This window comes from Aplidium turbinatum, chromosome 18 (assembly GCF_918807975.1).
Source record: "Aplidium turbinatum chromosome 18, kaAplTurb1.1, whole genome shotgun sequence".
NCBI lineage: Eukaryota > Metazoa > Chordata > Ascidiacea > Aplousobranchia > Polyclinidae > Aplidium > Aplidium turbinatum.
Window position 1 is genome coordinate 4459255 of NC_137489.1, and position 25932 is coordinate 4485186.

A 25932-nucleotide genomic window follows, 5' to 3' on the forward strand; every position below is an offset into this window, starting at 1 on the left:
GATTCTGTTGCTGACACCGCATCAATCGCACTTGCTGGCCTTTCACTTTCAAGAATTCGTTCCCACTTAATTTTCCACCTGGCAAGTTCATCTATCATGGCTTCGCAGTCAATGTCTCCTTTGTAAAATTGTAGGCTACTGTATTGTCAATGTCACTATACCTCGTTGAAGCGACATTTCTAGGCACAATGAGTTGAATTTGGGCAGCTGTTTTAAAATGCTTATGAAATCTTCCCTGCAATTCTTGTAGAAGGCCATCTACATACGGTGTGTAGCCTATACAGATTGACGATAGAAATCTTCCGGATCATTTGTCTCGTAGTTTGCTCTCATTGATTGGCGACCAGCTTTCCTAGGTATTGTTATTGCATCTAGAGCCAGCTCTTGGGCCTTAGAATATATTGTTTTGAAATCAGCAACTGCATTTTCTCTGCAATCAAATACAACTGCTTGAACTCCGCTAATTTCCTTTGCACACTGTGTGAGGTCCATATTTGGAGATTGAAGAATTTTAGAAATCGGCAAAAGTAATCTTGAAAATCTGGCGCACACACAAAGAGATACAACAAATTTTGGAGAGAGCATAGCACATAAATATTGCGATGGCTTGGCAGCAGCAGTTGTATCTGACCACTCTGTCATTCCTTCAAGTGTGTCAAGCACGACAAGAAACATTTCCACAAATTTTGTGACATTCTTGTGACGATCCACCCACCTGGTTTCACACAGGCGTGTGAGTGACTTACTCCTACATGCACCCGAAATGGATTCACTGCTCTGTTGCAATGCTTTCATGCGCTTTGCTGAACCTCTAACAAATGTGGTGATGTCCTTAATTGTGCTCACGCAATTAGCTATGGCAGCTACATTGGAAGCCTTACAAACAACCAGATTCAATACGTGTGAAGCACAGTGCATATACACAGCAGTAGGGTACTGTTTTTTTACATGTGCCTGCACACCATTAACGTACCCTTTCATTGATGCGCATCCATCGTAGCCTTGACCTCGCATCTTTTCGAGATTTAGTCCATAGGAAGACAAAACCTCTAGCAATTTCTTCACCAGTAGTTGCATGGAGTTCCTCAAATCCCACAAAAACCTCATGAATAGCTTTGTTTTTTACAAAACGCAAAACAATGCTCATTTGTTCATCGCAGCTGCTTTTGATCTCGAATTATTTAGTTGTTTTTACACGCTTTTTATGGTAATAATGGATGCTGACATTATGTATACGCTAACGAAACAGATAATGAGGATGCCAGCTTAATTTATCGAACAAAATCATTAGCATGGCTTCCAACCAGCGTAGCCTACTTTCGGCTTCGATAGTCTACACTCTACAGTAGGCTATGGCTGTACGTGTAGTACATTTTTCATACTGCATAGAACGCTTAAAAATTTTTCAAAAAATTTCGGAATGGGGGGGGCCAATGCCCCCCCCTGGTTGCGGGCTTGGCCATAGATACATTATCGTAACCACCCGGGAATAGATCGATCAGCGACGAATTAGCTCCCAGCTTGCAAACGTTATAAGTGAAAAGTCATAGCGACATAATTCACACCAACGTCACAAAGCTCCAGCCATGGAAAAATTTTAATGACAAAAGGGAAAAAAACACTTTATGAAATTTATAGAGAAGTTCATTTAACCCTGTCAGTAGAAACCGATCCTTTTCGAGAGTAGGGCCGCATAATGATATTTTACATGCATAAACCTCATAGAAGTATCTTATCAACTGCCTTGACTGGCATTAAAATCGTCTGAGTAGAAGAGTCTTTGTTTTGCTGAGGCACCAGACACAATTCGAGACATGCGTGATCATAAACCGGTGCTCGACTGCTCGGCCTGAAGATTATGTTTGATTTCTCTGATAACAGCAACGTAGTTGTTTATTACACGGCAAAGGCATCAAAACAACAATTCGAAACTGGGCTTTGCCTTGCGATTTTTCAGAGTAAAAAGTGTAGCGGCAACCTTTAAACAACAAGAGACAAAATCGTCCATCAGCAAAGCAATGCCAAAAATCACTTCCAAATAAATCACTGCGAGATACTGAATGAAAGCCCAGGCCAAAGCTCAGTTGGTTGCGTGCGTTTGGGCAAAGCATTTAGCAATTGCTCTTCATTCAGAGACAAACTTCACTCTGTTAAAATCGGTGACCGGGTCTGTGGTTCAGAGTTTCTAAAAGTGTGCAAAACTGCCAACCTTGAAGATGCTTGCTAGTCCGGAGTTAAAGATTCCAACAATCAATTCATGAAATGATTCATTTGGCAGCCTATCCAATAGCCTACAGTGCAATTCTACAAACCGAACAACACTGATTTCATTGTTGTGCGGTCCAGAAAAATATATGTTTATCAGTAATGGCTTGCCGGGCGCAAAACCCATCAATCGGTTTTAAAGTCTATGACAGCTGTATACCACTGGGATCCTTTCCACAACTGACTGATCTCTTGAGCAACACAAGGTGGAAACTGGAGCTTAACATATGACTTCAAGCTTATTTTGACTGGTGGCAACCCAGACGTCTACAGACGTTGAATCAATGTAAAAAACGGCTGAGTTGCTGTCTGGGATATTATTGTGTAAAGTAAACTCACAGAAGGAGAGCAGCAGGAAGTAACACATAAATGGCAAATATTAGACGTATATTTTTAAAGCAGAGGCTGGTTTTAAGGAAAGAATTTACGGTCGCGTCCATTACAAACAAGACTAGACAAACATAGTAGATGCACCACTGTAATTCCTTTTGCGCAAGCGATAAGGTGAAAGAATTTTACATCATAAGATGGAAAAAACATGCAACAAAGGTCCACGTAGTGAGTCACTAAGTGATTAAATTTTTAATATCCCCACTAGAAGTTGGATTCTGGCAAAAAAATCTTTCTAAGTAATTTTCCAAATTTTCAAAGCAGATTGAAGATGCCTTTGCATTGCTCATGCACAATACGTGTCAGCTGCAGCATTTAAACAACGTTCTTAGGAATTAGTGATTTAAATGAACCGTTAAGTCTCGCAAGAGTCAATTTTTAAATCCACAACTGCATAAAGAATTCATCTGAACTTCACTGATCGGGTTAAATATTATAAAAGGTGCATTAATACTAACCCATGACTTCATCAATATCAACTAACGATATGGCCTATTAGGCTTGGGAGCCTGCGTAGGAACACAGACATGACAAAGCTGAAATCGACATTCCAGCAATACGTGCATCAACTATTCTGATACTCTTCTATAAAAATACATGTAGCCAAGCTCTTTGGGCGGCGTCTCAGACTCGGCGACTTTCTCATCGTTGAAAATCACCCATCTAAAGCAGAAACAAAGATGATACTTTTAAAATAGATAGCGACCAGGTTATCCAAAAACTTAACCTAGACAGCAAACATGTTTAACAATGTAAGCGATTGAAATGTCTCAAATCCTTTGAGGTAAATAAGTTTTAGCTGATAAGGTTACCACGCCGGGATAAGAATCTAATACGACTTCCCAAGTGATGATTAGAGATAGGATAACACTAATTCATGATCACCAGCTTTGCAAGACCAGGAAATGTTACCAAAAGTAACTGAGCTCAGCAGGCCACATTTAATGTTTTGTATCCCGGTAATTTAAAGCCATCGAGAGAAAACATTAACGCTATTATAACCATATGATAAGATAACTACATGCTTGCACAACAATAAAATAATATTAAGCCACTCAGCCAAACAACTAACCGTCCGTCTTTTTTAATGTGACAAACATAATGCCCACACATTGTGGACGTCCCCATGTGACTGATGAAGGCGAATAACTCGTAGTCTGAAAACAAAAGACAACGTATTACAAACATATAAGTACAAATAAAGTCCATATACAACGAGAAGATATATTGCTGTTTTGAATGAAAATAACGTCAGCACGTGATGCAAATACTACACGCCTTTAAGTTGTAAAGAGTCATTGATACAAAGCACGATAAGCTCAAATAAAAACTGATCAAGGTGTCAGTTACATTGGAACTCGCTTATGAAAGATCTCATATTCAACGGAAAACCATATATGTTTGATGCACAATACTAGATAGTTTACTATTTGCCGAGGGGTGTTGAGAATATAACTTGTATGGCGTATGGGAGATGAAAATCTCAGAATCTGACGTTTGTTATAAGAGTTGTAGTGGACACGATTCTGCTTAATGTTTCAGGCGGAACATGATCCCATTCGCTGTGCTGGGTTTTTGTCTAATTTAAAATGAAATCCATAATAGACGATAGAGCTATTTCTAACAGTATTAACAAACTAAGGCTTTGCGGTGAACGCTTTCTATGCTATTGATAAATAAAACTTAACAACCAGACGGCATTTAACATAATATAATAACATGAAAATAAACTAAAAATTACAAACGTTTTCGGCCATACTCATGTTAGCTCTTTTCAAGTAACCAACTGACTGATGTTATTCATAAATTGAAATAACAGAACTGATCTACCAGAAGCCGTCTGGTTGTTAGGTTTTATTTGCATTATGGTGAAAAAATCACTTCTCTACCAAATTGTATTCTATGCTACTGTGGCTTATCAGTAACGTTTAATTTTCAACCAACTCTAACACTCAATTACTTCCAGGGCCGTCAGTCACTCCTGTAGAGACTGAGACATCCATGGCGACATCTCCAGCGCTGGATGCAGGAGGATCAGGATCAACTGAATCCAACTCGTCCAGATGCGAGAAGATCCAGTCGGCAGCTCTTTCCAGATTGTTGTTCTGTGGAATATCATGAAAAGAAACATCAGTTGAGCAAGTGGAAAAGGAAAGCACAACCAAGACAGCCATTCAATCGATTTTTACATTGATCCAACGTTTACAGACGCTAAAACAATGTAAAAAACGACTGATTTGCTGTCTGGTAAGGAGCCATGCTTTGAAAGGGGTACAGTGTGCACTGTGCAACTACATGTTTTTGTGAGTACGAATGTGGAAAAATACTTGCAATACGCATCAAGAACATTTTCACAATTTTGGTATTTACACAAGAAAAATATGTTCACAAAATTTTAAAGATTGTGTCACTGGCATAAACGACGAGTAGCCAATATTAAACTAAGCACAAGTTGCATTTATGACGTTGCAATGACTTGCAATACGTTGAATCAATGTAAAAATAACGTTTACCAGTACAGAGTTTGTTACGTACTGTTGCGCGAAGAGCTTTGACAGCTTGATCGTGAGTGAAGCCCATCCCAATGATCATTGAGATGCTTGCATCAGGAGGAGCAGGAGAGGATTGTACAGGAGCCGGAGCTGCTTCTGCAATGTAAGGTAAAGGTGGTCCCATACTTGATTCAAGTGTCCGGTATGAGAAGATAAGGTTCTCATTGCACTAAGCCTCTTCGGCACTAAGGAGAGTAGGGTGGCCACTGGCCAGTTCTTTTCTCTCGGCCAACTTTCCTCCAGCAATTATGGCCACCCAATTTATTACACCCTAGGTAGAGGTGGGCCGTGTTTTTAACAACCAGCTGAAGCCTGGAGTCGAACCGGGTCTGCAATGTAACACTGTGATATTCGAGAAGATTCTAGCGGAATCACTTCCAACCCAGCAAAATTGCTGGCGGGAAACCAACCTTGGAAAGCGACCACATGGACTCATTTCTCAACTAGCAAATGTTGCTTGGCGTTGAAACGGTGTAAAAATGGCAACATTAAGATATGAACAATGCGGTTGCAATCTCTATGCGGCAACCAATATTTTGATTGATTGAATCTTTATCCTCCGACTGGGAAAGCTTCTTGCAGAGCTTAATCCTGGCAGTTTCGCATGCTTGTAGACTGTGTGTAGACTGTAGATGTAGAGGCTTTGATTCATTGACGCAGGCCCGGTCACCGAGATTGACAGAATGAAGTTTCCGATTGTTGAAGTCTTGTTGCCATTTTAAGCATCCTAAGACCATGTGATAATGTTCATAATACAGACACAAGAAGCTATCACTTAATTATATCAAACAAAAATAAGCTGACAAATATAACAGATGATATCATACATGCCAAAAGAAAGGAAAGTATTGCGAAAAAAAAGGGGTAAATGTACTGTACATTATATTCTACAAAATTTTATTGTAGATTGTTGGTAAGGAAATTGATGACTGTACTTTTGTGTGTAAAAATAAAAGCAACAAATGAGGTAAAGCCAGGGGGTCCCTGCCTACCTGCCGAGGGGTTCTCCATCAGCCACATCACGGCTGGTTCCGCACCCTGGTTGCCTGTGGCAACAACGGCAGCCCGGCACCGGTCCAGGGGAAATCCCATCTGTGAAATCGCATTGACTACTTCTTCATCAACTTGGACGACCTCTGGCTCAGGGTTGGCGGAAGGAGGATCGATGTCTGGAAGGAGGACCTCATTTGCTTGGAGACCGGTGCTTCTGTATTGGTTGAGTTCAAGAAAGTCCGGCATGCTGACTGCAACATCTACATCAAGCAATAGTATATACATTATTTCAATATATACCGTACAACGCCTAGATACATGATGGCTACTACAGTGATAGCATTGAATTGCATGTGAGGAAGCATCATCATCACTGCGGTAACTGGAGAAATCGCCAGTGAGAACAAATATTAGGGGTCGGATACATCGACAAGGCTCTTTTAAGTGGTTAATTAAGCTAATTCTAATTGGTTAATCAACGATTAGTTTGCGCAAGATTATCTGTGGATCAGCAATAGGAGATTCTAATAATCGGATTATTTATTTACTGCACAACAAAAAATACTAATCTGTGGATTAAGCGGCCGGCTTGATTAATCAGTGGATGATATGCAGTTGGTGCATTCAAGCTTAAAAGTTATAAAACAAAAAACTTATTCCACTTGCTAAAACGGATATTTATGCGCTGGAATCAACATACAACCTCGTTCAATACAAAGTCAGGCATCAACAGCATTGTCGTTGTTACAAAATAGCTTACCGAGCTTCTTAGGCACCCAGTCGGCACCAACAGTAAATTTCTTAAGTTGTACAACGAGGTAGTTAGGGAAGGTAGCGAACCGGGTCCTCTTACGGGCCTCCGACTTCTCCTACGAGCAAAAAAGTATTTTTATAAATGTTGAAATTAACAACCACAAATTGTCACTTTTTCTTTGTCACGATTAATTTCAGACTGCTTGAAGTCGAGTATCAAAAAATAACGTGTATATTTATAAACTAAAACAAATTTTATTTGTGGTAAGAAAATGTATTTCAAACAGGTGATATTTTCCGTTCAGTGAACCATTTAATAGTTGGTGTGGTGTCGAAGATATACAAAGACTGCACCGGTATAAAATTGCTAAGCTGTCCTACCATCGCAATTTTCTGAGGAAAAACTGAAGCTTAGTTATTGCATGGCCACCTAAAGATACGGCCTGATTTGTCACATTTTGCAGAAATTTCCAGGTTTTTCTAACTTTGGGCCAAGGTTTAAATAAATTTTTCTAAAAATTAGATTTTTACGCTTTCTTTACTGTTTTCCTCAGATGACACAATAGGTTTTAACATCCTCACATGTTGAAAAACAAAGAAAATTTGATTTCGAAGATTTTAGTCAGACTGTTAATTTTCAATAACAGTCTGATTTTGCGTTTTTCAACTTACTTTTTCTCATTTGCTACTGCTTCCCCAAGGCAAAAAAAAAAGTTTTATGTCATTAGGAAACCGCAAAAAGTAAGAACATCTCAAAAAATGTCAGTCAAGCACTAGCAGTAGCTGTAATCAAAATCTGCAAAATGTGACAAATCAGGCCACATCTCCAGATGGCCATGGTTATTGCTATAAAGTTTTCACATTGAATTCGATTACAATGTAATAGGTAAAGCAGCAACCTTGACTGCAGAGCTCCAGAAATCGAGCAAGTTCTCGTCCTGCGCGAAACAGTCGATGCAGGCTTTGAACGGAACCGTTGCCCGAACAACGTCACCAAGAGGCACTGAATTATTTTTTGCGTTGGCTTCCTTCAATGCTGTGTAGGCTTCAACCTCAGCTGCAGAGGTAAAGTCACTTTTTATAAGACACAACAATAGTTTGAAATTTTGTATGTGGCAGTAAGCGACTTTTTTCCATTTTATGCTTCACAAATAAGCAGCAAGTTCGCTATTCCTTATTTTTAAAAGTTTGCTTTTTCAGTGTTTCCTTTTCAAATTAATTCTCAAATTCTAGTCTTTAAAGTTTCAATTGTAGTGAAATCACCTTTATTTGTTGCTTGTTCGATGGGAACAGGAAGAGATACCGCGTATTCTGTTCGCTTCTTGTACCGGACCTGCTTGCTTTGTTGACACTCTATTCTTTCTTCGATCTGCAATAACAAATAACAAGATGAACTCTGCGCAATAACTAAATTGAACAGACCATGAGATGTCTGTGAACTGCAGGTACACGACATTCTGTCGCGGCCGGCCTGTCGCCAGAATGTCATGATTCCGTGAGCTGAAGATCGAAAGAGCAAGCCACACACCAGTATAGACGATTGGTTGTTCATGAACTAGTGTGCTATGAGTGAAACGTTCCGTGTCATTACCGCAAACATAAACGCATGTACTCAACAAGCTGAACATGGCAACACTGTATATCGGCATGCCAATGGACAAGAAAGGCTAGGGAAATCTTTTGAGGTTTTAAGTGTACATCAACAAGCGCCTGTCCGAAGCTAACGCAATAAAAAATGTAGTCAGTTAGTATTATATAAATCATTCAATCATACCCCCACACCGTGACACACAAAAATAAACTGCATTATTCCAAAACCAATGTTTAAAGACAAGCATTCCTTTATGAGCAACAGCAAGCGTAAATTGAATTTCCCAAACAAATATCGGCCAATAATAACTCTGAATACAGAAGTATCAAAACATACGTAGGCTATATATAAACCAAATTATTATAAGATGAAAAATGTAGGTTGTTACAACTCACAGTAAATTTAAAACAATCTCCGATGCTGTTGCTGCCTGATTTCTTCTCGGTTCTCTCCATGATCGACAGAACGTGCAGAAAAAACTCATGCGCATCCTGCTGCCTATTGGTGGAAAATTCTGGGTGGTCCTTCCCGATTGTACGCTTGAGTGCGCCGGGAGCAATGGGATGGTAGAGTGATGTCTTTAACAAGAGCTGCAATGTAGACACTAACAATCAAGCATATTAAAAGTTAAAAATCATGGGAAAGTTTTCAAACACATTTGTTAGAAATGGCGCAACATCTTTGACGAACAAATGACTGTTGACGACGTATTTTACGGAATGGCGATGTAAAAATTTAATGCCGATGCCAACTGGGTTTAATAGCTTTAAATTTATTAAAAGCAAATTTTGGTAAAGGTGGAAAAATATTAAAAAATATTGAAAAAACAAGATCTGACCTCCTTTGAAGCGGCTGCAGCTTCATCCACGGGGTCTTTTTCTTCACTAGGTGGCGTATCAGGGGGCTGGAGACAGTTGAGAGCAAGCCCAACCTTACACATTTGCAAGGTGAAGTCGTTTGCCACAATTGCCACTCGCTTTTGTATTTCATCGCTCAACTGAGAATGAAACACATTATGCAGAATTCCGACGGTTTCTTACATGGATTCAACGTACAATTAACAAATAAAAAGAACAGCTTCAGTGAAGCGATAGAAAGTTACTAAAACTTACAAAATGTCACTTTTTGTATGAGGTTACACAATTAGGAATAAAAATAAACTTGTCAACATTACCATGTTACTTGTAACACTTGGTTGGTTCGCGAATTGACCCAGGCCACTTGAAGGGTTGGCGGGATCCCATTTTAGTGTTGCCAAGTGTCTTTTAAAGACTTCGTGGCACCTGTCGGCGTCCGTGTAACTAGAGCAAGCACAATTGTTAGGTTTGAATACAAAAATACTTGAACAAGTACTTCAAATAGCGGAAGGAGGAAGTCATCCATAGGAAGGTCCAAGAAGGTAAATTGTTACAACATTACTGACAAAATTTTGAATAGAAAATGTTTGGTCGAAAAAAATTGGAGTCCTCCAATTAACATTCGAAAGAGAACTCTTACTCTAAAAATGGTCGAAAGTTTTTTGTTTAACAAGTTAACATACACTGCACCAGGCCCAGGGAAATCAAGAGAAATGTGTACACTGTGCAGTTAACTTTTCAACGCACGAAACACTCTCACGTACTGGTGTTGGAACTCTGGTATAGATAGGAACACTTGGATTAATGAATTAAGATAGCACGTGTTGCCCATGTTCTTCATCCCAGTCAAACCGGGTCCATACAGTTCTTTTAAATTCTTTCCTGGTTAGAAAAGCAGCTAAATAAAGTAATACACCGTGAAGACGACATTCTACGTTAAAAAGAACTAGCGCTCTATGGAATATACAACGTAAACTCTAGAACGTTCCTTAATATCATCTACGCTCAAGTTCTATGTGTTGGTGAGGTGGACGAGCGGTGTGAGCGCATGACTAGGGATTGTAAGTTAGATCATAGGGATGCGAAACTACATCCGCTTTCGGCTTATTCGCAACACTGTAGAAGGGTTACATTTTTTCTGATTTACAAAATAATGCACCTTTTATAGGTTATATTTGAAGAGTGAAGTTGGTTTTGAAGTAATTTAAGGTTTTTGTTGAAAGCAAGCCAGCAGCAAAGCATAAAAAAATGTCAAATTGGCGATTGAATGTTGGCGGAACAACGGAGTTGCACATCCCGTAGGCGTAATGTATCGTTCCTAGCGCCTGACGCACGCTCCAAAGGTTGTCCGTCAAACACCTATCCAGAGCGTTTGGCTGCATCTTTGGTAAGACATTTAATGACATGCATAGAGTTAAACACAGAGATTCTTTGTCTTCCCGTCTACTTAATCTAAATCTTTAAAGACAAAAAAGTTATCATAAAGAAACTTTACCAGCTTCCTGAATAATATTCCATTCGCTTCCAATCTTTTCGTTTAATTCAATCTCCAGCTCAGTCATGGTCTGCTCCGTCTGCAACAGCGATTCAATAAAACACAAATTCTTTAAATTCTTGCAGTATTGAAAACGTGGCAATCTTTACGGCCGCACATTTCAAACACGAATGCTTCAATCATAAGAGTGCTTTTGTAATTAAGTGATATATCCGATATAGACAATTTTTCATTGCAATATATCCCAATATACAAGGTAACCCGAAAGTTGATTCACAGTTAGTAAAATATCGTTTGTATGCTTGCTTTTCAAGTAAATAGTCTACACTACGTGGTAGCTGTTAAACTACTTTTGGTTGAATTGTTATTGTCTGCATCGGTTGACGGCCCTGCTTAGGATTGGTTATCGGAGATAGTGGCATCATCTAGCACAGGCCCTTGACCTCTCAAAACACGAAGGATCTCCACAGTAATGGGAAAGCCTGTCCAGACTGTTCGAACTATCCAGTGGCAAGAATCAAATAGGTGTTGTCTGATGTATTGTAAGTGTAAGTGGTGGTGCATAGAAATATTGCAGAAATTAGTCTTTTCCAATCTTTCCTCAATAATGTAATCCACCCATGCACAAATGACGTCAACATAAAAGAATTCACTAATATGCAGAGTTTAAGAAAGAATCTTCAACCTTTTCCATATTCATCATGTTAATCCCGAAATGAGTGAGATGCTTGGCTAGGTAAGGATCTTCTACCATGGTATCTTCATCATATGAATGAACATCTAAAAATTTAAAGCAATAATTACAAACATACACTATCCAGTACTTAACGAAAAAAATTAATAAATACGGTTATGTTACTAATTTACCAAAGTTACAACTTGTTACCAGTACAAAGACTCACAAATACAGCAAAGATTAGCGTTTTGCGAGCTATATCGGTGTCATTTCCACGCTATCCCTCAAAGACTTCCAATAAAAAAGGTTTTGAGTGAACGACTATCCCTGGAGTCAAACCCCCTTTTGATGCATTTCTGAGTTTGATACCTCTAATAAAACATAATTACCTGCGCCAGAGGCAGTGATGGTCCCAAGCTTAACCGCTAAGGGGTATCCGGTTTCTTTGAAGTACTCCACCGCGTGGTTATTCCCCCCGGAACCGTCAAAGTACTTCCGGCCGCACAAAATTGTTCCGTCCGTTAAATTCATCCACAAGTTGTTCGCTAAATCGCACTTGGTGCACTTCCAGCCGCTTGGAGGGATCTTAACGCCATTGTCTAACTGTTCAAGGGAGTGTCCATGTCTGAAAATGGGAAGAAATCGTTGACGTCACAAACAGTGCTGGTGCGACAGCTTCAATTTCAATACAAAAATGAATTTCGCTTTTAACTTAAAAGTATCTTTGGTTTCAAACGTCAAAACGACAATTTTGCGCACGAAGTACGAGCACAGGCAATGAAGAGCATGACGAAAAGTGGTTGCCTTTTTTTCAAAAATTTCAGCCAACTTTAAAGAGGATTCATTTCTCGCAAAAGGAGTTCACTCTGGATTCTAGGTTTGTAATGATGCTCATCGTGAAATCGGCTACAGTATTAGTTCACAGTCGGAGTTTAATCATTGCCTTTATCAAATTCACACTGTGTAGAAAAAATGAAATTAAAAAAATAGTATCCTGCAAAACAAGTAATATAACAAAATCTCTATTCCAGGGAGACGTGGTCTATGGATGATTTCAATGAACTTACTTTGTCACTGGTCGGAATTCCCCATCCCATGCCAAGATCTCCTCCTTCTTAGATGCAGAGGTTGAAGACAGTATTCCACTTGCGCTTGTGAGAACCTGACAGAAATTATAAGAAAACGGTTGAATAAAGTTATTAACTGCTAGAATTTTGATAAAGCAAAATAGTATAACTTGATTAGTGAAAAGTGCACTTTGTCGTAATCACAAACACATCAAACCACACAACGTAATTTAACTTGATATAGGCCTACAGTATAATTTAAGTATGCAAACAGTGGATAAACAAATAAATCAAAGGTATTTGGTATCATTTCATCATCAGAAATAGTAATAATTGAACTACCAGCACACTTGAAAAACAAGTTATGACAGTTAAAAGTTGAAATTTTTTTTACCGTGTGCGACACCTCGGAAGAGCTCAAACTGAACAATGAACATCATTGCTACTTCAAAGATGTCATATTGTGCCGCAATTTATTAATGTTTAAATATAGCCATAATTCTTTACCCTGTACTTTTTCGAATTACTTCAAAAAAACACCAAACGTTCATAATCGCTCAACTAGATGTTCAATCAAAAATGATAATTACTTTGTTCCTCTGTATGCTACTACAAAACTTCAACGAAGCATCAATTATAGTGGAGTAAAAATATGGAACTCAATCCCACTAGATATTAAAAACAAATCTTTTGACTCATTTAAAAAACTTTACAAAAACTATCTAATTGCAGAATATTAAAGTTGAATGCAGTGTAATTTACTAATGCGGACCGATACTGTTTAAGCTTTTAATCGTTGACTATCAACACCTAATATTGGAACTTGAAATTTTAACATATGATTGATGCAAGTTTGTTTCTGTCTTGACTCTTTGTTGCAAGTGTAGATATTTTAGTGTAATGTTTATCATCGACTTGGCTGAGGGTGGCTGCTTGACTCGAAGACCGTCATGGTCACTTCGCAGCTTCCCGTTGTGATTATTTCAAAGATGCAGTGTACATTTGTTATTTTTCTTTGTTTCAATTGTGTTTGTTAAGCGTGCTGCATCATTTAATGATTTTGCTGTTATAATATTGCACAACAAAATAAACCAATCAATCAATCAATATTCTAGACTAGAGCAAGCTACTGAATTTTCTACGAAATAAGTAAAAGCTTTTTATCTTCAAGAAAGCAAAGACATCATTTCAAATCTAGGGTCTGCTACTATTCGGCTAGTCCGATTCGGCTGGTCCGATTCGGCTAGTCCGATTCGGCTAGTCCGATTCAGCTAGTCCGATTCGGCTGCAGTCTTTTTCGGCTGGTTCGTTAGATTTACGGAAGGATTTTGTTGGATTACAGAAGGATTATGGTTGGATTTTCAAAAATTTGGCGAATAGGGAACTAACCGAGAAAGACTGTACCCGAATAGGGAACTAGCCGAATCGGACCAGCCGAATCGGACTAGCCGAATCGGACTAGCCGAAACGGGCCATTCCGTCAAATCTAACCATCGATGGCATAAGTTCCACATCGTCCAGTGGTAACTCAATAAACTCTGGGAGGATAACAATCTTCTGAATTTCATCATATTCTACTTTGTCATCTTCGTCGGGGTCGTACCCGCCTTCAATGCCTGTGTTGAAGAAGATCTCAATAAAAATACAAAACTAACTTAACACTTGCTGAAAATACAGTAGTAGCTCAATTTTACAAACTGCATCATCAGGAACCAGTACACAACTTTTAGAAGTTAAAAAGACAATTTTTAAGACAATTCCAATTGCAAAACGTAAAAGAAATTTACTTGATATGTACAATAATAAGACTTTTCAAGTAAATACAATCGTTGGTGGCAGCTTAAGTGAATTTAATTATAAATAAAAATAAGCTCTTATTTTGCTGCACACCTATTGCCAATCGCTTTGGTTTCTTTTCGCTTGGAGATTCAGAGCTCTTCTTTGAATCGGGAACCTGCACAGGAATAAGATTCAAGCAAACTGATATATCCAGTTCAAGTCAATCAATGAAAAAAAATTACAAAAACAATGTTAAAATAGACCATGTGCTCACTTTGAATACAGTAAAGTGGGGAAAACGGCAAGGACATAAATTCGTGTGTCATGTTCAAGCATTTTCAGAAAGGTCTTGGCGCAGCCGGAATGGCCCGTTTCGGTGAGTCCGATTCGGTGAGTCCAATTCGCTGAGTCCGATTCCCCATTCCGTGATTTTTTGAAATTTTTTTTTTAAATTATTGGGTACTGTAGCCTAATTATCATTGCCGTTTTAGGGTTAGGGGTTAGGAACTCACCAAATCGGACTCACCGAATAGTAGCAGACCCTGGCGCAGCACAGCCATGTGTTTTTCATAGATGTCAAACCAAACTTCTTCAAGCATTGTACAGATGCTCATACTATTCGATCATGAAAAGAGTTGGGAAAAACTTTATATTTTGACAGAATAGGCTGTTTTCCTTTAAAATATTCTAACAAAAAGTACAATATAGCCTATTTTCAAAAGTAGCTTTGCAAAAAGAGTGATTATTGCAATAATGTAGTACAGTTGAAGGTTGCGAAAAGGTGACATTAACCCCCAAGCATAGTAGTTACCTGTTTCTTAGTTTTCTTGATGTGAAGAAATACTCGATTGCTGGTGATTGCGTGGTACAATTGCACATATTTATGACTGAAAGCCAGAAATGTTGTCATGCAGATGTATAATCCAGTTTCTGACTCCTGCAGAGTACAAGTGCATGAGTAGGCCTACCAGTATATCTGACATAGCGTAACAAAAATGCAAAGCTACATCACAATTATTGTCATGAGTTGAAGAAATACCAAGAAATAGCAGAAAGAGGGGGTTGTTTGTGACCACCAGCACTGGGCTGAGAACTCATGACTAAAGTGAGTTATACCAGTACAATGATGTGGTTTCTCATTGTAATCGACTGGTCATTTCATATTCATGCAGTTACAAAAAACATAAAATTAACAGATACATTTTGAGAAGGGGCCTTCTTCCCGGCTATCAGCACAAAGCTGAGCACTCACTAGTACAGCGAGCAGTTGCGATACTGACGAGCCCAGCCTCATAGACGAAACACGGTGTCTACTGCTGTTGATTCTTGTCACAATCGGCTGTCGAGAAACAGATATGTTTTGACTTTAAAAATCGTAAACTGTTAACTAATATCTTTAAAAATGAAATGGTTTTGCAATTTAAAAAAGTGAATGTTTCCAATTTGAAAAAACAATAGGCTGGACAAATGACCTCACTGAATGAACTGTGACTTGACTCAGGAGTTTTAAACACATTTCTCCAATGCTTACCGGAGTGTCAAAAGAAAAGCAGCATTCTTCTTTGTAAACATTGTCACCAAGGCTAGGTATTCTAATCTTGGGTAGGCAAGCTGATAGAACTTCAACTGCATTCATTTGTATCGTCTACAAACAAACTAAAATAACAACTAAAGAAAACAACAAATATCCATTGACATGATGAAACTATTATTTAAAAAAAAGAGATTCATACTTTGCAGAAATACATTGAAAGTACATATTATATAGATGAAAAAAAAAATGAAGTCAAGAATGAAATATTTATTGATGAGGAACCATGCAAACCTAACAAAGTTGCATGTTTTTGGACAAAAATATTGCCACCATCACATGACACATTATTGATATCCTTGCAGGCCTCGAAATTCCTTTTTGTTGACGGCGGACAAACGTGTCCGGTTTGAGCAGCTATCTCGGCGGACAATTTAAGTCTCACGGCGGTCACACCAGTTTTAGCGTCGATCGTCATGCTTGATCACTTGATAATTCTTCATTATTTGAGAGCCATAGCTACGGTTTAGAAGGCTTTTTAAAATTTCAGCAAAGGCTTTCATCAGACCAACGAGGTGCGCTTGAAGAGTCAAAGCGCGGTGTAGCTGCTTAATACGCCGCATAACTGATTAACTTCCACCGAACGAGGTCGTGTGGATTTTTGCGTCACAATGCTCTGGGCACGAGTCGGAAAACTTCTACGCTAACGCCACTATTTTCTGCTGTGCAAAGTTTCACTAGGCATTTTTCTTTAGGTTTATTTTTGCGTGGTATGTGAGCGAAAGTGAATTTTCTATGGACCTTTTTTTTGTTACTGTAATACCAAAACTCGACAAATTTTTTTTCTACTTGCTGTAATAGCCTACTCGTATAATCTAATTTTGTAACCAACCTTGCCTTATCAATATTACTCGGAGATCAAAGGCAGATATTGTGACGTAAGACTTGAACTTGCGCGTGCTCCCATCGATTCTTAGCGAAGAATTCACCTTTGTTACGCTGATTCAATGTCATCAATTGTTGAAGCAACGTAAAAATTGAAAGATTTTCAGCTTGAATGAAAGCTAAGGGATACAGTATTCACATTTTCTAGATGCGCGCTAGAACGCGCGGGAAATTATATTCTCACAACAATTGTTCATGCTATGCAATGACGATTTGTATCGCTAGTTTCTGTGTTATTTCTTGGCTGACAAATATGACCGATCTAGAGGGTACTTCCCGCGGACATCACATGCTGTGACGGCGGACATGTCTGCCGTGAATTTCGAGGCCTGCCTTGATTCTTCACATAAAAAACAAGCAATTCTGATATATATATAAACCAAACCTTATGTTGTACTTCGCTTTGACAGTAACATCACAAGATAGCTAGGAAACTTGAGACAGTTCGAAAATTTTATCTCAACTAATATACTGAGGTGTAATGCATATACATGCAACACATATTGAACGACCATTTCAATAAAAAAAATTGCTTGACTTGTTTACAACAAAATAGAATGACCAACAGTAGGATGACAATATAACACAATTTCAAAGTTTTCACTATTTTGTTTTCAGAATACCCAGTCAAAAATGTTTAAGTCGGATATACATATAAATCAATGCAGTTAAGTAACTCCACATCAAGGCTTTTCAAACTGTGAGTTGCGACCCCAGTGGATATTTGCAATTTCAAATTTTGTTTGGTTTGCTATGTTTGCTTATTGTTGCACTTGCAATATTGCTACATTTATCCTAGATATGATGACAGGACATCACTGTTTTCATATTTGAATTGCAGTGTTTTTTGTTATATTTCCATTAGACGGTTCAGTTACTATTTTGTTGATCCTTTTATGGATTGTAAGCATATGTACGATGTTGACATACACAAAAACACCACTTGAGATTTGTAATTGAACATTCATTGTTTTAATATTGCATGCAGGCTACCATCATGGGGTAGCATACAAATTTATTGTTTGAAATGGGGTTGCCAAAAAATGTTTTAGAAACCGGCACTACATGACTACACTACATGACGGTGCCCAGAAGAAATCGTTTGGTTGTGTGGTACTCTTCATAATCAGCTTCAACCGTTTTTCTTTCACTCTTCATTTTAGGAATAAACTCTGCGCAAAGTTTCCAATCTTCTTCAGTCATTTCTGCCATATTCTTCTTCATTTCTTTATTGATGTGTTCAGGAATTCTTTGCAGTTGCCACTTATGCACATGCATTGCAACACCAGCTGGAATATTTCGTTGCACATATTCTAAATACACTTTTGCAGTAGATCCTGTTAAATATTTCAGTTGCAGAACTTGACGATGTGTTCTGGTTTCATATTGTACTCTGTGTTTTTTAAAAATATGAATGGACTTCAAAAATGTTGATCGATCAGCAATAAACTTCGGAACAAGTCGACCAGCAACGGTAATGTCTAAATGTTCAGCAGCAGAACTCATAAATGCCATGTAGCTAGACAGGACTGATGACTCATGACCTTTGATTAAAATATCAATAGCTCGATATAACACTTCGTTTTCTTTTGTTTCTTCTGGAAGATTAGTTTTTCCAAAAAGTATATTTTTATTTTGATTGAAGATTGAACTAGAGTAACATTTTTGATTGAACAGGGATATACAGGCGGAATTCACACCACGCTTGGTGATAGATTTTAAGAGTCTTGATTCATTTTTCAACTGCTTTTGGAAATTGTGAATAATGTATTGATTAATAAAACCCAGTCTAGTACATCGAAGTCCACTAAGCATAATTTTAACAAACTATAATAAAAGTTACATAAAAACCTAGTTACTTTCTTTACTGCAAAGTCTGCAAACCAAATGATAAAACATAATTGTTATGATTTTTGATATTTAACAACACATGACAAGGAGCTGTAGTATTCAGGCTACATGGCCACTTGATTAGGCTAGCAAAAATGGACTAAAGTCACTTTAAAAAGTTTTGTCCTAAACACACCCAGATGATGGATTGATGATTGTGTAGTTTCTAACTTGAATTTTTTGGTTTGTTTCACTCTTATCGTAAATCTATATACATGCTGTAATAGGTACCGTATACCGTACAGTACCTCTATATACCCAACTGTCAAGCTTTATCAGGCATTGTCAGAGATGCAGAATGTTTTCGAGTAACATATTCTATATATTGAAGTCAATTTGAAATAATAGGAAATCAAACTGGAGCTGCAAAAAAATTTCATACAACTGGGAAGCAAAACTAGTCCAGTTTGGCAATCAAAACTCGTGGATTTGGCAACCCTTGAAAATAATCAGGCATGTCATGACTTGGCAGACATTTTGAAAAGTTGTCGAACCCTAATTTTAAACCTAACCAGTGGCAGCTCGTGTAATGGTGCTGTGGCGCTACAGCACCACCAAATTTTTCCCTCGTTCTTCCCGTGATAAGAAACGTTGTGATTTTTTATTATTTTTATTTGTTGACATTTCCAAATTTTTTGCTCTGTTAACTGGAAACTCTTTCTAAGATAGGAAAAAGCTCCAAGGCCCGGACGTCATAAAAGCAAACAAACAAAATGAAAGTCATGTGACAATGAAGTAGCTTGGCTGTCTTATAATGATAAGATGGGATGATCCTGGAGCTGTGCTGGCACAGCTCCTGGGGTTGCCAGTTCCACGGTTTTCCCGCGAAATTGGATTAGATTTGTTTTGGAGTCACGGGAAGATTTTAGCAGTTGCGTTTTTTTTTGGTTTCATTTCATTTTCACCAATTTTTTCTTCATTTGGCTACATTTTGCGCAAATTTGTCATATGTGGGGCTACTTTTGGGCTTGTTTCATCTCCTGTGAGGTCTACTTTTCAGTAGCAATTAGACTGGGAATTTTTAAAACATCTGGCAACCTTGGTTCAGCACCAAACCAACACTTCGAGGTAGAATACCGGTTGGCTACAGTTGCCTGCAGCTTTTTGGAAAAAATGTATAAAATTAAAAGTATGTATCATAATGTATGGCTTACTGTGGATAGTCCGGCAATGGGCATAGGCGCATATTCCAAACTTAATAGGCTCGTGGATTTGCATTGGATTGCTTTGATAATCTAACCAGTTCACTTGGAGAAATCTCACAGAACTTGCTATTTTGTTTATTTACAAAGATAGACAAACTTGTATTTCGATAAAATTGGTGAAGCTCTGACTGTTTAGACTTAAGGGGCTAAGGGCTTGTAATTTTTGCTGCAGAGTAGGTGAAACCCTGACTCGATGAGCTGAAGGGTTGGTGCCATGTGATTGCTAGGACTCTGTATAAATAAAAACAAGCAAGTATTGTAGCAGTTTAATATTTACCAGTATTTGCATTCAGCACTAACAATTTAGCTTAATATAAAACATTAGGCTGCTAAAACATTGTTGATTACCTGTAAATTTTAAGGTTGATCAGCCTAATTAGCTAGAGTTGATACAAAAGCTGAATAGCAGATGAAGCTATTATTATACAGTTTTTTGTACAGTAGGCTATAGGCTATGTGGCAAGTAAATTTCTTAATTCTTATTGTTTGTCAAATTAATGTATGCAGGTCACAAAGCTGTTCACTTGTTCATAATTGTAAGCTAGGCAATAGGGGCTGCTCCAATAAACAAAACGTACAGGAATTACAAAAGAAACAATAGTTTTGTGCAGTGAATTTTGATAAAACTTTGGTTCCTTTTTGTTCTGCTGTACAATTTCAATATGCATTAACATTTTCTCTATTTTTTTCATATATGTAGTTTGTAGGCCTACATGGTAATAACTTGACACGCATGCCATCATACTAAATTTTCTGGATTTGGAGTGAATTCAAGAACTTTGGAAGTTGGATGAATATCGGAATCATGAATACAGTATCCAAATACCACTGTGATACTTAAACGTAACCAAGGAGGAATTTAAAAAGTTTATGGGAGGAATTTATATTTCCACAATTCTGGACTAGAAAGAAAGATTCTTTTCAGCAACAACAGAAAAGCTCTTCGCATTCGTATTTCTTTTCGCATTTGAGTGAGTGTGCGACTGTGCGTATCAGGATTTCCTTCTCTATTACAAACTGAAAGCTCAAGAAAAGATATCGACTTGATGTTGAGGACGTAGTGTGTGAATGTATCTGTACCTATGTAATGCACTCACCTTCACAAACCATACCTTGTACTGTACAGTAGAACTCACATGTAAGTTACTGGTTCCGCAACCTGCACATGCAAATACAACAATGGGGATCTACCTTCCCTGATTCATGTACAGTTACTCACGGCGTCAGACAGGGTGGAATCCTAAGCCCTTATCTTTTTGCTGTTTATGTAGACTTAACAAAGCGACTAAATTCATTATCGATGGGCTGCTACATGGTCATGCATGTTTAAACCATCTTATGTTTGCTAACGATATGTGTTGTTTTGCCCAGAGTTTGAAAGGTCTCCAAGCTATTTTGTCACTTTGCTCTGAATATGCCAAATCTCATGATATTATATTTAATGCATCAAAGACACATTGCATTTGCTTTAGTAACAAACGCATGTACTTACAATGTGATTCTGTTGTGACCCTTCAAGGTCAACACATTGAGTTTGTGCAGTCAACCAAATGTCTGGGTGTGCTTATTGATTACATGTTGTGTGACCATAGTGATGTAAAAAGACAAATCAGAGCTTTGTATTGTGCCGCTAATAATGTGCTTTCGTTTGTCAAACATTGCAGTTTGGACGTAAAACAAGTTATATTTCAAGCTTATTGCATGCTTCTTCATAACTCACACCTATGGACCAATGTCTCTGTTAAATGGAAAAGAAAGTTTAAAGGTGCTTACAACAAGTTGTATAGAGGTGTATTTGGTTTATGTGGATTTGAAAGTGTGAGCACTCACCAAGTATGCTGTAATGTTCTAACGATTGACGCTCTATTGAGAAAAAATGAATATAATTTTTTGTAACGCTGCCCAGACTCTGAAAATAACCTGATTTGTACCGTGCTAAATGCTGATGTTCATATAAAAATCGAAGTTTTGTGATGTTGCTTGTAATTTGTTGTACAAGGAAGACTGACATGCAGCCTACTCATAGTAGTGGTAAAGTGTCGTTGTCCAGCGATATTCTCTTGCTTCACCTATGGTTAATTGGTTATGTTTGTAGTTTTCTCCCCTGAACGTGTATTTTTCTTTTCTTTTTTTCTTATATCTCCACATGGATGTGTAACATGTATAATTGTATATATATCTGAAGCAAATATATAAGTAATGGACAAGTCAGGCCCAGCGAAGCAGCGATACTCATCCGTTATGCTGTATACGAAATTGACTCTCGGCACACCGCACAGAGTTGCTACGTCCTGTTCATTACGTCTCCAGAGTTAATTACAAGACGTTTTTAAGACATAAACAACACTGTATTTTACTGTGAAAATGAGTGCTGTCACAATTAGAAGATCTGCAACAATAATTTTATGTTTTTCTTCATATGTTCTGCTTTTTCTTTTTTGGCGTTCTGTTTAATATAGTGCTACAGTATACGCAACATACCTCAAGGTTTAATGGAAGAGAAACGGAAGTTAGCCAGGAAATATGTTAATAAATATCAGGCAACACTAAAAGACGGAAATGCGGAAACACGGAAATAACTTTAGAATTTAAAACAGTCATAGTATTTAATGATCTCACAATTGCTTCTAAATAATATCTTTCAATGATATTTCAACATAAGAAAATGTTCGGTATTGAGTTGTGGCTAAAAATCACATTTCCGCCTTTTTTCTATTTCAATAAACTCCATTAAATTTTGAAATTTACTCCAATAACTGTGGAATTAAAACAGTCAAAGTATTTAATGACCTCACAACTGCTTCTAAACAATATCTTTCAATGATATTTCAACATAAAAGTAGGTTCGGTGGTGAGTGGTTGTTAAAAATCGCATTTCCGCCTTTTTCTGTTTAAATAAATTCCTTTCAATTTTTGAAATTTACTCCAATAACTGTGGAAGTAAAACAGTCAAAGTATTTAATGACCTCACAATTGCTTGTAAACAATATCTTTCAATGATATTTCAACATAAAAGTAGGTTCGGTGGTGAGTTGTTGTTAAAAATCGCATTTCCGCCTTTTTCCATGTTGCAACATTTCATTCTTTCATGATGAAGTTATCGCTATGTTAATCAATATGGACGCCAAGATCGTATTTCCGCATTTGCTACATCGGCATTAAATCGCTACTTCTGCGGACAATACGCCATTTCACGCCCGGCTTATTTCCGCCTTCCGCAATTCCGCCTTTTAGTGTTGCCCATAAATATCTCAGTCATTAACTTTTTCAGAGCTGTATGTGTGTAATTTTTAATAGCCTAGTGCTCAGCGATAAATTTAGCCAATTATAGATATGCAAAGTGCAAAAATTTAATTTTTTACATTTGCATCTGCATGATAAAGTTCAAACCGCGAAAGTTTTATCTTAACTTTTCATTACAATTTAGAGCTGAAGATGCGCACAGAATGCACCAAATTAAGTGTCATTTTTCAAAATTTTCTGGGGGAGGACTCCCAGACTCCCCGCCATTTCACTCGCCTTCGGCAAAAACGGGGCCGGGCTGCGCCCGTCCGCAGCACCACCACTTTCACAGCTCACCAGCCGCCACTGAACCTAACTCACACTTGTAATCTGAACCTTGGAACTGGCAACTTTGACAACAATAAACAAAATTCGACAGTAATAATATAGGCTAGGATACCAGTAGGCTATACCGGTACTATCAGACTTGTATGCACCGAGATGCTTTTCATCTGTCAAATTGGGTTAACTTAACACTTATACTTTTATAACTAATAACAGTTCCTGATAATGGATAATTAGAGGTATGGTACCCTTACCCTACTGCAGTGGTTCTCAAACTTTTTTTTGTTGCGACGCCTCTGGAAAAGTTTTCTGGACTTGCGACGCACCAGCAAATAAAAGTAAATGAATAAACTTATGATTAAAGTTTTGTTTATTGATACGACAACAAAAGGCAATGCATGTTATTTAATGTGACATGTGGGCTTGTTTGTTTTCACAAAGTTCATTGAATCTTGGGAGAATTTTTGAAATTGCCATTCGCATTACTCTTTCGGTGTTTATTCGTGATCGATATTTGGTTTTTATCACCACCAAGGCAGAAAATTTTGCTTCACATAAATACAACGTAGCGAATGGGATAATAATTCGTAGTGCTTTGTTTCACCAAACCTGCATAATCGTCATTCATTGAATCCAAAAATTTGCCGGATTTCCTACTACGAAAGGATTGCGAGTCCATTCGTAGTTTGAAAAATTTTCCTGGAAGTATTTTGCAAATTTCGACTCGAGCTTGGACAAATGTAAATAAATAAATAAGCCTCTGCTTCGCAAATTTGAAGGGAAAAAATGCACTTGCAACCTCAACTCTTCACTGTTTTCAAAATGAAATTACACCAAGAAAAATGGGTGCTCTTCCACAAGACGCCCTGTTGGTCAACAGGAAAAAATAATGACGTCAGACACAATGGAATGGACTATTATGAAGGAGGAACTGCGGGGTGGAAATGCAATGAAACACAACAGAAGGAAATTGTCTCCCATTTATTGATTTCTTGCTCAATTTCAACAAATTTGCGATCGTTGAAAAGCACAAGCATAGATCTAACCAACTAAGTTAATACCAAGTCCCAAAATACTACTAGCTCCATCTGGTGGCCACATAAACTTGATCAAATTTAAACCATTATCAAAAGTTTATTTGCAATAATAAAAACATTAAACGACAGCCAATTAAAAGAACAGGTTATTGTTTATTGAAGTGCTAACTTTCATTTTTATATCTTATTCAATATGCGCGCAATCGTTGTTCGAAGACAGCCCCCCAACGAAGCTTTTGCCCAATGCATTTCAATGGCGAATCGATCGTTTTCCAGTTCACGCCCTACATGTTCACGATAATTAATTGTCTCCCATTTATTCATTTCTTGCTCAATTTCAACAGATTTGCTATCGTTAAAAAGCACAAGCATAGATCTAACCAACTAAGTTAATACCAAGTCCAAAAATACTACTAGCTTTATCTGGTGGCCACTTAAACTTGATCAAATTCAAACCATTATCAAAAGTTTATTTGCAATGATAATAACAATAAACGACAGCCAATTAAAAGAACATGTTATTGTTTATTGAAGTGTTAACTTTCATTTTTATATCTTATTCAATATGCGCGCAATCGTTGTTCGAAGACAGCCCCCCAACGAAGCTTTTGCCCAATGCATTTCAATGGCGAATCGATCGTTTTCCAGTTCACGCCCTGCGTGATCACGATAATTAAGTGTCTCCCATTTTTTCATTTCTTGCTCAATTTCAACACATTTGCTATCGTTGAAAAGCACAAGCATAGATCTAACCAACTAAATTAATACCAAGTCCTAAAATACTACTAGCTCCATCTGGTGGCCACCTAAACTTGACCAAATTCAAACCATTATCAAAAGTTTATTTGCAATGATAAAAACATTAAACGACAACCAATTATAAGAACATGTTACTGTTTATTGAAGGGCTAACTTTCATTTTTATACCTTGTTTAATATATGAGCAATCGTTGTTCGAAGACAGTTCCCCAACGAAGCTTTTGCCCAATGCATTTCAATGGCGAATCGATCGTCTTCCAGTTCACGCCCTGCATGATCACGATAATCAATTGTCTCCCATTTATTGATTTCTTGCTCAATTTCAACAGATTTGTTATCGTTGAAAAGCACAAGCATAGATCAAACCAACTAAATTAATACCAAGTCCCAAAATACTACTAGCTCCATCTGGTGGCCACCTAAACTTGACCAAATTCGAACCATTATCAAAAGTTTAATTGCAATGATAAAAACATTAAACGACAGCCAATTAAAAGAACATGTTGCTGTTTATTGAAGGGCTAACTTTCATTTTTATACCTTATTTAATATATGAGCAATCGTTGTTCGAAGACAGCCC

General features: G+C 37.7%; 3 protein-coding genes across 3 annotated transcripts; all 3 read right to left on the minus strand.

Annotated features, from left to right (window-relative positions):
* Positions 1-276: 276 nt before the first annotated feature.
* LOC145787903 (52 kDa repressor of the inhibitor of the protein kinase-like) lies at positions 277-1107 on the minus strand. The gene has a single exon (XM_082599740.1). The coding sequence runs from the start codon at positions 1105-1107 to the stop codon at positions 277-279; it is 831 nt and encodes a 276-aa protein (XP_082455866.1).
* A 1530-nt stretch (positions 1108-2637) lies between these two features.
* On the minus strand, positions 2638-25932 carry LOC145787102 (ubiquitin carboxyl-terminal hydrolase 5-like). Its single transcript, XM_082598827.1, has 22 exons — positions 25893-25932; positions 25521-25621; positions 15950-16063; positions 15230-15355; positions 14530-14593; positions 14131-14255; positions 12640-12734; positions 11962-12197; positions 11582-11676; positions 10897-10975; positions 10166-10283; positions 9719-9845; positions 9383-9541; positions 8940-9134; positions 8217-8322; positions 7853-8010; positions 6961-7069; positions 6200-6460; positions 5191-5303; positions 4616-4760; positions 3728-3812; positions 2638-3318 (listed from the first exon to the last, which is right to left on the minus strand). The coding sequence occupies exons 2-22, from the start codon at positions 25584-25586 to the stop codon at positions 3225-3227; spliced, it is 2670 nt and encodes an 889-aa protein (XP_082454953.1). The 5' UTR covers positions 25587-25621; positions 25893-25932; the 3' UTR covers positions 2638-3224.
* Positions 16087-18766, minus strand: LOC145787104 (small ribosomal subunit protein uS10m-like). Its single transcript, XM_082598828.1, has one exon. The coding sequence runs from the start codon at positions 18707-18709 to the stop codon at positions 17969-17971; it is 741 nt and encodes a 246-aa protein (XP_082454954.1). The 5' UTR covers positions 18710-18766; the 3' UTR covers positions 16087-17968.

Excerpts from the sequence above, each read along its gene's own strand:
- LOC145787903 (XM_082599740.1), bottom strand. The coding sequence starts at position 1,107 with ATGAGGTTTTTGTGGGATTTGAGGAACTCCATGCAACTACTGGTGAAG.
- LOC145787104 (XM_082598828.1), bottom strand. The coding sequence starts at position 18,709 with ATGCTTAGTGGACTTCGATGTACTAGACTGGGTTTTATTAATCAATAC.
- LOC145787102 (XM_082598827.1), bottom strand. The coding sequence starts at position 25,586 with ATGCATTGGGCAAAAGCTTCGTTGGGGAACTGTCTTCGAACAACGATT. Across the intron at positions 8,323-8,939 it reads GAGATTGTTTTAAATTTACT|ATCGAAGAAAGAATAGAGTG; the intron begins GTGAGTTGTAAC and ends TTGTTATTGCAG. Across the intron at positions 3,319-3,727 it reads CACATTAAAAAAGACGGACG|ATGGGTGATTTTCAACGATG; the intron begins GTTAGTTGTTTG and ends TTTCTGCTTTAG.